This window comes from Myxocyprinus asiaticus, chromosome 19 (assembly GCF_019703515.2).
Source record: "Myxocyprinus asiaticus isolate MX2 ecotype Aquarium Trade chromosome 19, UBuf_Myxa_2, whole genome shotgun sequence".
Lineage (NCBI taxonomy): Eukaryota > Metazoa > Chordata > Actinopteri > Cypriniformes > Catostomidae > Myxocyprinus > Myxocyprinus asiaticus.
This window is the reverse complement of record NC_059362.1, coordinates 23,846,532-23,859,404: the sequence shown is the minus strand read 5'-3', so window position 1 is coordinate 23,859,404 and position 12,873 is coordinate 23,846,532. Positions and strand designations below refer to the sequence as shown.

The 12,873-nt window shown below is 38.4% G+C and overlaps 1 protein-coding gene across 2 annotated transcripts in view; it reads right to left on the bottom strand.

The window, feature by feature from the left end:
* LOC127409844 (E3 ubiquitin-protein ligase SH3RF1) overlaps positions 1 to 6,590 on the bottom strand; it is a 115,824-nt gene extending 109,234 nt beyond the window's left edge. For both annotated transcript variants that reach the window (XM_051644729.1, XM_051644730.1), the window contains exons 1-2: positions 6,307 to 6,590; positions 1,915 to 2,474 (exon numbers count right to left, since the gene is read on the bottom strand). In XM_051644729.1, the coding sequence (XP_051500689.1) occupies positions 1,915 to 2,340 (426 nt within the window). In that variant the 5' untranslated portion in view covers positions 2,341 to 2,474; positions 6,307 to 6,590. The remainder of the gene's footprint in view (positions 1 to 1,914; positions 2,475 to 6,306) is intronic.
* Positions 6,591 to 12,873: the final 6,283 nt, after the last annotated feature.

Below are 12,873 nucleotides of genomic sequence, written 5' to 3'. Positions count from 1 at the left end.
TATGGTAGAGTGTTCCTTAGGGCTGGGCGATATGACGATATATATCGTGGTGACGATATTAAGTGTGAATCGAAAGAGATTTTGCTATATCGTGTATATCTCGATATGTAAATATCCATGTGCGCAGTGTGGGCTTATCTATCAATGGGCAGGGCTTCACCTGAGACTGTGAGAATTGAAGAAACATGGACAGGGTTTTTCCGGCATTTAATTTTTTTTGCAGCCGCCCAAGCAAACTTAATGACCATCATTTCACGTTTGGCACTTCAAAGGCACGAAATATTCTTCTCATCTGACACGCAAATGTTTCAAGTGACTGTGGCACACGCATCTGTGGTGTGGGTTCACAAAAGCTGTCACAGAACAGAAAGATGTCATCTGCAAACTGTTTCACACAACGATAACAAATCGTAATCCAAACAATCTGTTTTACCACCTCAAAATGAAGCACGCAAAAGAATATTATGAAATTGTCTTTTTCTTTTTTTTTTACAAGGTGATATTTATTTGATATTCATTTTCTTCAAGAAGTGTTTATTTTTTACTTATGTTATATTTTCTTTGTCACATTCCTTTGAGAAGATCTTAAGTTTCTTGAGGAAAGTTTATAATAATAATAATAATAATAATACTGGTCAAAATTTCAAACTGAAATGTGGCATACAGTGAAATTTAGCATTTTGTTAAGGTTGATTTTTGAAAACAAGTTGATTTTTATTTATTTACTTTGACATTCTTTGTCATGTTCCAAATAAAGAGGGAGCAGTTTTCATTTATAGTAGTTTCACACTGACAAAATTCCATTTTAGAAGATATACACATTTAAAATGTCTTTCTCTTCTGGGAAAAAAGAAACCAATTTTGTCTAATTCACTAACATATGCGAACAAATTTTGTGCTATGCGACTCAAAATGTCTGTTAACAGCCACTTGCTGGTAAATGTTAAAATTTCACTCACCAGTAATTGTGTAGTATTGGTGGGCAAGAAGTTCAGCACAGTGTTGAGGGTAAAAGTTTGGTTTGACACATTGTGTGTGTGTCCAAAGACAACATCCATTTGTCACTGTCCTTTCTGTTCTTTACAATAAGATGTTGAACAAAAACAACAAAACATAAACATTTAATTTTAGCCAGGCATAGCACGGATGAGATAAATCCATTTGAGTCCTCTCTCGTTAATATGCGTTCATTTACAGAGACACTCTTTGTAGAAGTTTTGGTTTTCTTAAAGAGACAATACCGTTTTTTTTAGCACGTTCAAACAAGCAATGCAAATACTTGTAAATAGCACAAATTATGCATGTAAACAATAAATATGTAACAAAATATAATATATGCTATATAATATCATATATATTGACAGAATACATGGATCTGTTCATTTTTAAAAGGCTAAAATGTGACCAAAATGATGAAGGTCTAATAAATGTAATTAGTAAAATAAATAGTTTCTTAATATATTAACAACAATATCTGGGAGATAATTTCTTTCATATTTAATTGCAATCCAATTATGATATTGTGATGTATTGCAAATATAATAAATCGTAAACTTGTCATATCGTGAGGTGGCTGGCGATGCTCAGCCCTAGCATATCATGGTTCTTGGCTATGAGGAATCTAAAGCCTATTCGCCTTTTTAAAAAAACAAAAAAAAAAAAAGATTCGATATGTCCCACCCAATCTTCCTGTTTCGATAGGAAATACGTCAACACTGGGCCAAAAAAAAAAGAAGAAGCCATTTCATGGGGTCTTTAAGATATTAATCTACTGAAATCTATGCAATCACTCTATTTCAGTTTTTTTTTTAAGTATAAACATATGTTAATTGCATTTGACCAGAATGGTCTGATGTTACAACATCTGTGTGTGTCTGATGGGGACCAGGCAGCTTAACAGCTCTCTAAACTCACCCTCACTGTAGTGCTCTTGGCCTGGACCCTCTGAGATTGTGTCCCAGGGGGCCCTTGATCTCTCTGGCCTCCCCCTGCGCCCTGTGCCCGGACACCCACCACTGCTGATCCATTAGTGCACACGCCGTGCCCAGTTCCCATCCTCCTTGGCCTCTGCTTGATACCGTCCAGCAGCCGTACCAGGAGGATGTTGCTAGGTAACTCATCCACGCCACTCTCCACCAGTGTGCGGCACTCCGGGCAGCGCAGTTCTCCACGTGACCCCACAATTCCAAGCAGGCATCGCCTGCAAAATGTGTGTTGGCATGGTAACACCTTCGCTGTGGCATCCAAACGCTCCAGACATACAGGGCACTCCAACAGGTCCAGGAGCGCAGATTCGTCCATTTTCACACTCGCACAATCTTTTTCAATGTGGTCGTTCATTCACTTAGTTCTATCTCTCTAAAGAGAGATGGGCATGTTGTGGGTGCATGGATTTAAGGTAGTTTGGAGGGAAAGTCTAATGAGAGCGTCACGTCACTCCCATGCCGAAGTCATGGTCATGTCTCTAGCATTCACTGTTAAGAGGCAAAGAAAAATATCATTGTAACACAACTGTCATACACAACATTACTAACAATATCACACTGAAACAGAAAAGGGAACATCAAATACATCACAACTGAAGGCACATTATGCACACACAATGCAACAGTGGCATTTTCTCCAAGGAGGCAAGAAAGGCAGTGCCTCCTCAAAAACTTCAAATGAGAAAAATAATCTACTGTAAATAAAATAAAATATTGCGAAATGTGAGCTCAAATTATGTGTATAGCAGTCATATTTGTAAAATGACACTGTCCAACAGACACACCAGTGGATAAAGATTCAGAGGGAGGCGTCGCCTCTCTTGCTTCCCTTCAACTCATTGCAATCTCATTGAGCTCCTATAGCATCGCATGAATGTTAGTTAGGTAACAAGTCTCGTGATGAGGCAATATCTTCAACTTGGATTTGATTGATTCGTTTGTCAATGCGATACCTAGCCCGCCTATCATTGTCGCAGCGGATTCGCAGATTGCCGTAAACGTAGCAGACTGGTGTAAGCAGGCAGATGATTACAGAGTAAACAACTAACCGACATGGACAACATAATTTCTGGTCAAGTCAGAATCAAAATTAACTTGAAATTACTTGAAATAGAACATGAAATGGTCTGTGAGCGAGCCGGTTTTAGTGAGCACTTCTGCTCATTTAAAGGCTCACCTCTGTGTTATTATGATGCATACACAGTCTACATAACTGTTTCCCAACCTTTTTTGCCGCACCTACCCCCACAGCACCATTAGTATGGGCTTAGCTGCGTGTCCACTGTCGGCCCAAATGAGGATACGCTAGTGCATGCCAGGGCCAGTTGCGATCCCACTGTCACTTCTGGGGCTTCATCATGCCTCCTCGGGGCCAACGAACAAGCACCTTTGGCCTGCCGATTACCCTGGGGCCAAAGAAAGCCAACTGGGGATTGAAGCAAGGTCAATGTCAACACTGGAGTTTAGCTGAGTCAGGTCTCGCTTTCAACCAAGCAAAGACCAAAATAAGCAAACAAAAGGCAGCTTCAGTTTCCATTATGTTCATTTAGAGGGCTAACTAATCTCCAGAGTCTGATACCTTAGCTTGAGTTTCTCTCTCAATTGTGTAATGGGCAATGTTTGTGACGTTGGCACCAGGGCAGCTTATTAAGGGCAGGTTTTAGGGCAATGCTGCAGGGCTATCTGACCGATGGTGGGAATGCAGATTGATTTTTGTCCCACAGCTCGAGGTCCGAGGCTATTGGCCTTGGCTGACCAGTTGCTAGCCCTTGTTCGTACTGGCCTGATAGTGGAAAAGTGGCTATTGGTAAGGATGTGCAAAATTACCAATTTTCATAATCGACGTGTCGGTCAGTCGTTTGAATGACTATTTGACTAGTCGGTGTTAATGAATTATTAGGCTCTGTTATGTTTAAGTGACCCTGATCAGACGGTTTTCACAGGAAAATATGGACACAAAGCACAGCACTTCAACATATTAACGAATGGATTCAATAAATAAATAGGCTAAATAACCATATCATCATGCACAAAACTATCAAAGTAAGAATAGTAAGAAATAAGAAAGGCTTATTATGACATGCTTCAATGTAAACAGAGAGTTTCAGGGAGATCTTTGCTGCACATTCACAAGCGCAGAACTGCAAGATAATATTGCGGGTACACATTTAGTTCACGACACCAAGCAGTTAAAACCTTTTTACTGCAACTACTTATTTAAGCAGTGTCAGACAGAATCAGCAGACTTTAATCTCTCCAAAGAACCTCAAATACGGGACCATTACTCACAGCAGAGGGTTTAATATCCGCCAGTGATCGTCTTGAAATGTATTGTTGATTCGGTGCTTTGACTGCCATAACAGCAGCACATAAAAAGACTAAACCTAAAGCATTAAAGAGAAGAAACTTCTTGCAGAGGGTTTTATCGGTTATTCACTGTTAAACACAACAAGCATCTCCCGGGGAACCTGGGTAGCTAAGAGTAAATACGCTGACTACCAACCCTGGAGTCGTGAGTTCAAATCCAGGGCGTGCTGAGTGACTCCAGCCGGGTCTCCTAAGCAACCAAATTGGCCCAGTTGCTAGGGAGGGTAGAGTCACATGGGGTAACCTCCTCGTGGTCGCTATAATATGGTTCTCGCTCTCGGTTGAGCGCGTGGTGGATTGTGTGTGGATACCACAGAGACATAGAACATGTGGAGACTTCACGCTATTCTCCGCGGTAACGCGCTCAACAAGCCACGTGATAAGATGCGCAGATTGACCTTCTCAGATGCGGAGGCAACTGAGATTCGTCCTCTGCCACCCAGATTGAGGCAAGTCACTATGCCACCACGAGGACTTAGAGCGCATTGGTAATTGGGCATTCCAAATTGGCGAGAAAAAGGGAGAAAATAAAAACAAATTATAATAAATGCAACTCCCGTTAAAACCATCACCAATAAAAATATTAATGCTAGTATAACCTACTAATCAACTAGTCAGTTGGACAACTTGATTTTTCGACCACTTTGGCACATCCCTACTACTGACACAAAACCAAAGATGTGTACCAAAGTCTAAACATCATATACGTTATATAGTACTGAACTTTTGTTTTTAAAAAAGTGTCAGTTAAAGGATATTCCATACCCCTTCCCATACAGAACTCTGATATATGGCCATGAACATTTCAACTAAAGTGCATATATTTGGTCATACATATTGAAATTCCACTTTTATTTGGAAAAAGATGTGTTATATATATATATATGAAAACAGCCATTTTTTGTAGTATTTTCAATATATATTGTAGCAACCATGTACAAGTATGTGAAACCCGTACATGAACATACGTATGTGTTTTACATATATTGTGATATATCAGATGTCTGTATGGGTTACACCTGAAAGCTATGTAAACGTCAGATGGAAGGAACTGAATCTGCAACTAAATTGGTCTTTCTGAGGTGCAGCAAACTTGCCAAAACCTGCATAAACATTAAGAACTACAGCAAACGATAAGCTCCAAAAACAACACAGTCCCCAGAGGCCTGACTACAGAAATTATTCTGAAACAACTGAACGGAGTTTACCGTCACGTATGGTCAGCTAGCGAGATGAGCATTCGTGCCTCAACTGTAAACGAGGCTGTGGTGCTCGCGCCCGTCCCGTGCCTCATCCACTATACTAGACTACCACGAAAACGAAAGACGAGAATATTCACCAAAGACCAGCAAAAAAAACACTTTTGACAAATGAACTGACACTTATATCAAATAGTTATATACGCCGCAGAATTAACGTTTACAACAGGAACAGTTGGAGTTGTGTTGTTTTACGCAGAAGCCTGTTTACACAGCAACATTGTGAGAGTAGGTTGCGTAGTTTGCATCGAGTAAACAATTAAGCCTACAATGCAAACACTCGACAAACCTTGCACTCTTTATCGTAACGTCATGGATAAAAACAATAACCTTGTGTTTCAATAACTACAAAGCCAATATTCGCGACACTGTTTCCGAGTAGCGTTACAAATATATTGACCGTACATTGTTTCCTGCGAGCACAGCGAGTGTTTTAGTTCATTTGAAAAGTAACCACGACACAATGAAAAAACAAAACTGCAAATAGCGTTTGTTTTCACTAAACTGTAGTGCGTGATGTGATTTGGCCTCGGTGTCACAGGGGACGCAACAGAGGTTTTCATCGACACGTTTGTCTAACTCATGAGTAGATAGTATACACGTTTGTTTTCCGGTAACCGTATTCCTTTACAAACTTTGATCCGAAGTGCAGTGTTATTATAATGTATTATTACAGCGACGCTTTAAAACGCTACCTTAAATAAGGGCCCTTCTCACTCCTCCTCTTCTTTCAGAACAGTTTCTTTCCCGAGTTCCTCAAACTAGGGAATTCGTTTTGGGAAAGGGATCCTGAAGTCTTGATCGTCGCTTTACACGTTCAGATCGGTGTATCAAAGCAAGGAATGGGTCGTCGCTTTGAAGTCATTCAGTCGAAAGAGCAAATAAAAAATAAATCAGAGTCCGACAGATTCAGGTACATTAATTTTTGATGAAAGCAAAGGAAAACAAGAGAAGCAAGTTCCAGCGTCCGAGCGCCATGACGAGCTCCGTTGATTCTGTGGGACACTGCAGCGGATGTGTAATCGGGAGGGAGGATTTTCAAAAAGGAACAGTTGAGAGAAAACAGCAAGCCGTTTTGAGACATTAAATCCTAGGTTTTGTCATGTCCTTGCGAAATGTAGGATTCAGACTACTAAAATTCTGAATGAGCCTTGAGCACTTTTGATTACCATATGTTAGAAAATATTTTTTTCCTTCGATAAATAGTTTGTTTATAATCACCGCCTGCTTTCAATTTGTGCCACAAACGACGAGAATCAGATAATTGCGTGGAGATTTTCAGACATTGCTCTCGCAAATTCATGGTAGCAGGTTTAAATGGAGCGAGAGATAACAACTAACTTAATAAACCAATGTTATGTTCGGAATAACATACTACCATACTGTTCTCACTATTTCTTCAGTATAGTTTATGTAGACTGTGTATGTGCCTTTTCTGAACATGAAATTTAGCTGTTTCTCAATTTTTAGTGCCCCCTTTTTAGACACTGTGTCAAAATAAATAAAAAAGATTCACCTTAAAAACGCATCTCGGGGAAACGTGTACTGCTCTGTTCGTGGTTCGATGTCTAGCTTATTTTTTGCACATTGACATTTCCGGGTTCAATACAATTTAAGCTCAATCGACAGAATTTGTGGCATAATATTGATTACCACAAAAATAAATTTAGACTTGCCCCTCCTTTTCTTTAAAAAACAAAAACAAAACAAAAATCTGGGTTCCATTGAGGCACTTACAATGGAAGTGAATGGGGGCCAATCCATAAACGTTAAAATACTCACTGTTTCAAAAGTATAGCCACAAGACGTAAACAATATGCATGTTAACATGATTTTAGTGAAAAAATTGCTTACTGACCTTTTCTGTGTAAAGTTACAGCCAATTTTACAACTTTGTTGCCATGATGAAGTAAAAAAAAAAAACAACTAAAATGATGATTTAAATAACTTTACAGCTCAAATAATACACAAGTTTTAACAGAAGAATTAATGTAGGTGCTTTTATAAAATTAAAAGCTTCACATTTCTGTCTTTACACCCTCCAAAAATTGGCCCCATTCACTTCCACTGTAAGTGCCTCACTGTAACCTCGATTTTTGCTTTTTTGAAGAAAAGAACGGACGAGTCAAAATTATATTTTGTGGTAATCAACATTATGCCACAAATGCTGTCGATTGAGCCTAACTTGTATTGAACCTGAAACATTCCTTTAAATCGGGGTGGAACGGTCGTTCTGGCACCTCCAATTCAAAAAAGGAAAAAAATATCGGCAGTTTGTTCGTTGCTTCATTCTATTTCCTGCAGGCAGATCAGTTCTGTTTTGTTTTTTTATTGTATTTATTTATTTATTTATTTATTTTTGTATTAGTTCCATCTCCATTTAGTGTGCTCGCTCAAAACACATTTAAAGTGTTTTCCTCATCAAAAATCCCAATTTAACCATTGCCCCTAATGGTTCCAGTAGAATTTATATTTGAGTTTGTTTGATACGGTACGATTACAAACCGTCCCTATCTAAACATACTCAACTGTGCTTATGGAATGCAGTCTAATTCTGATTTTACAGCATCATTATGGAAAAATAAAGTGTAACCATGTCGACAGGCCCGGATCGGAACAGGACAGTTCCGCATCGAGAACCATTTGGACAGATGGTGGAAAAGTGCCTAATGATCTACTACATTTGACAAAATGTGCAGTAGACCTATACAACAGAGCACACTGCAAGGAATACTCTCTCCATCAATGCAGTGTGTTCAACTTGACCCACCATTTCCTTCCAGTGTGATAATTTAACCAAATCTCTTTTTTAACTAATTATTTGATCGGATTTTCAAGAGTTAAGGCACATTTACACAAAATTGTATTGAAAATTCAAAATCACCATTTTTATTTCAAGGATGTTAATTTGATGTTAATTATTCATTTTTGCATAACGCATACTGTTTACCATGCTATTTTGTAAAAGATAGTATGCAGTATTCAGTTTATATTGCACAGCAGACTATGCAGTAAGCAGTATGGTAGTATTGCGTATATAGAATAGTACTTAACGCAGCCCTTGAGATAGAAATGATCATGTGGTCAAAATATATGGATAGTTAGTTAGATGGGTGAATGTTCTTTTGCTCAAGCCTGCATATAATGTTCTCCCATATTCCTCTGAAACCTTTAGTTTTAGCAGTTTAATTCACAAAGCTTTTCATCTGTCCTCCACCTTATGGCTCAAAGATCAATTTGTCGCTACCTTCCTACATGCACACACAAAGGTTAAAGTGGAAGTAAGGTTGTCAGATCAACTCATTACATCACTGGTGTATAAACTGTGTGAGAGACCTTTTAGCATGACATGTCACCCTCACACTGTCCCTCTTGTTCTGAGATCATCAAACACATTACAGAGAGCCCTGAAGTCTGATTTTTAGCTCAACATCAGATAAGATTCTTAGTTGTTACACGATTATGAGTCAATATCTCGTGCTTTATAAGATAACAGGGAGTATTTTACATTTTAAACACTCATTCTTAAAACACCCCCTGCTTTCATTTGACAAAGGCAGGTTTTATCCTACAAACTGAAGCCTCAGGCAGTACTCTTTAAGGTTTCGGGAACTAAGGAATGTTTCGTGATACATTACTAAGACTGCTTGCAGGAAGAAAAAACTGATTAAGTGACTTGGGTTTCTGTGTTAAAAGTGGCAAAATGCCTTATCCAAAAGCCTTATTACAAAGTTCTACAGTACTCAGTCAAATCTAAAGGAGTTGAATCATACGGTTTCCACTCAGGTTAATTGGCCTTTATCATGACTGAACGTATCTGAATTTATTGCTTACAGCATAAACAGAAACTGAGTCAAATGTGTAGCCTATTTGTTCAGTCATTGTCCCAAAACCGGCTTGTCTTTGTTCTTGGCAAGGTTTATTTATAGTATGTTAGTGCATATATTTTAGATGCTTTGCCATAAGCAGGAAGCTAACAATTTATGAACTGACTCATCTGTTTTACAGAGCCCACAGAGGATGTAAGCACCAACACAGCACACACACATGAGGAATGTGTTAACACAATGTTAGACTTGATTTTGAAATTGCCCTTTATTAGTGTTTGGCTCTTCCTGTGTCTGCCCGAGGAAAAATTACAACAAATAGTTCTGAACAATTTGCACTCTAAACTAAATAGTGCCACTAATTATGTCAACATTCAGTAAGAAGTATGTGCATTTGAGCTGAAGTTTATTAAGGGCTGATTTGAGTGCAGTGAAAGACGTGTATATTAACAATATGTATTATGTCTCGGTTAATGAGAACAATAAATCAGCATAAAGCGAATGTGTATGAAACATAAAGAGAAATAAAGAGGTGAGAGAGAAATAGTATTCCAAGCAAAGAGAGAGAGAGAATAATAAAAAAGCTAGATTTATGATCACATAGCTTTTGGATGTCAGAAGTGATCCCACTGGACCTGGCAGCAGCCCTCCGGTCATATTTCACTGTTGCTGGGGGTCATTTACCCCACCCCCGTAAGGGAGGGGCAGAGGCTGTAAAGCCTGGTGCAAATTTCTTGGATAACCCCAAAGGGAAGGCCTGCTTTGATTTATCACTGACCCTGCCACGGCCCTGTCTGAGGTTGGATTGTTTTGAACTTGGAATAACAGTGGCGCTGATTCTCGCAATAATTACGAGCATATACATGCAAAGAGTGTTTTCATAGCCATACTATAGTCCCCTTCTTCAGCAATAGGTCATGCAAAATGGGTGAAATTATGCCATTATACTCGACAGCTTATTGGCTTGAAAGACAAATTACCAGCAAGGGCTTAAGTTAGTTTGGTGTTTTATTTTTTCCTTTTAGTGAGTTTGTGATCACACTCACTCATGTACTGAAGTGCATACAATTCTGCCATGTTTGAGATGGCAGCTGTGCCACTGGCAATAAAAAGCATCAGGGGAGAGCAAGGAAAATAGATAGGAGAAAGAGAGAGAGAAAGAGATGTGAGAAATGCTTGTTTCTCAAAACATAAAAGGCAATCCTGATGGACAGAATAATGGATGCTGTGATCCTTTGCAGCTTGAACACATCTGTTTTCCAAGGCCATGACAACTACTACGACCAACTGAATTTCTGAAACTGTGATTTTATACTCTAATAGAATAAGAGCTAGTGTGTTTGGGTGTTTATTGCATATATAGGCTTCAATATAGGATTTTCCTCTCAATAAAGACCAACACAACAATAAAAAAGGTATAATCATTAATTCTTAAAGCTATGTTTTCAGTAAACCAGTTATAAGTCATAAAGCAGTCAATTTATAAATAACTAAACATTTATATAACCTCACTGTAGGCTCTACTTCCCAGAAAATGGTCAACCATCTTCAACCCAAAGCAATAGATGGATGAATGAATAGATGGATGAGGGGCATTTATGGGGGATGGGGAGGACCACACCTTTCAATCCCATCTGTTTAGGGCTAAGATCAATGTCAATGAAATAATCAGAATGATTTAGTGTTAAAGGGATAGTTCACCCAAAAATGAAAATGCTCTCATCATTTACTCACCCTCATGCCATCCCAGATTTGTATGACTTTCTGTCTTCTGTTGAACACAAAGGAAGATTTTTAGAAGAATATCTCTGTTTTGCAAATCTATATAATGCTAGTGAATGGGTACTAAACTTCTGAAGCTCCAAAACGAACATTAAGGCAGCATAAAGTAATCCATAAGACTCCAGTGGTTTAATCCATGTCTTCAGAAGCAATATGATAAGTGTGGGTGAGAAACAGATCAATATTTATGTTTTTTTTTTTTTTTACTATAAATTCTCCTCCCTGCCCAGTAGGTGGCAATATGCACGAAGAATGCGAATTGCCAAAAACAATAGAAGAAAGTGAAAGTGGAGACTGATAGTAAAAAAGGACTTAAATATTGATCTGTTTCTCACCCACACCTATCATATCACTTCTGATATGGATTTAACCACTGAAGTCATTTGGATTACTTTTATGCTGCCTTTTTGTGGTTTTTGGAGCTTGAAAGGTCTGGTCACCATTCACTTGCATTGTATGGACCCACAGAGCTGAGATCTTCTTCTAAAAATATTTGTTTGTGTTCAGCAGAAGAAGGAAAGTCATACAGATCTGGGATGGCATGAGGGTGAATAAAAGATTAGAGAACTTTCATTTTTGGTTGAACTATCCCTTTAAGCACTGAAATAAAATTGATCAGACACATTTTCCTGTCCCTCCTGTTGTAGATGAACTGGAAAAATGAAAAAAAAAATATATTCATATAAAAAAGGTGATTAAAACCCTTCAAATCAAGGGCACTGCTAATTTTGATTCCAAATAATAAGAAGAAAAAACTGAGACAAACACTTAAACTAGTTATGCTTTTAAGAAGACATCCTTTTGAAGCTTAAAAGCAGCATTTTCATCCCAATTCCTTGTTTGACTACAATAAGAACTAAAATGGGCACTTTTACAGGCAGGTTTGAGACCAAACCCATTGTTTCATGTATATAAACACTATGCACCAACTGTTCTTTGCACTTCGTCATCCCTTTCTCAGTCTCTCTAACACACCCAAATACCTCTATCAATACTTGCTTTACAGGCCGTATTATTGATAATCTTATTGTTCCTGTCTCAGCAGGATTTCAGCTGGATATTGAATGTTGTGGTATATTCTGTTTCCACAACAGAGGCAGTTAAATAGTGCAGAGGTTAATGAAAGAGCACTAATAATCTCCCTTTAGATGGGAGGTTTTAAAGTCAAACTAACCTACTTTTATAGACCCATAGAGAGATTATACATATAAACTAGATCTGTGTTTCAACTTCCAGAGAGAGAAAGGCTCTGCAAAATTATACCTCCAGGCAAAACACTTGTCAGATTAGACACGAGACCAGAGATAACGTTTGTGAGAGGTTAAATATAAGGCCTAAGCTATTTATTCATGTGTGTGCTTGGCAGATGGAACATTAATATATATATACTGTATATGTATTGTGTATGCATAGGCTGTATGCATAGGAAATCTTCCTCATTGACTTTCATAATGCCTTTGGGGGAACCTAACCAGGAAGTCAATTAACTCAACCTCTGGGATTTGATAAATGGGTAAAATATTTTAGAGAAACGAGGGGTGAGGTGAGGATAACAGCTTTTTCTTGAACAATCCATTCTGCTGTCTCCTCATTGCCTTATTCTTGTTGCCGCATCAGTCATGGATATATTAAACATTCCCACAGTGTCCAAAG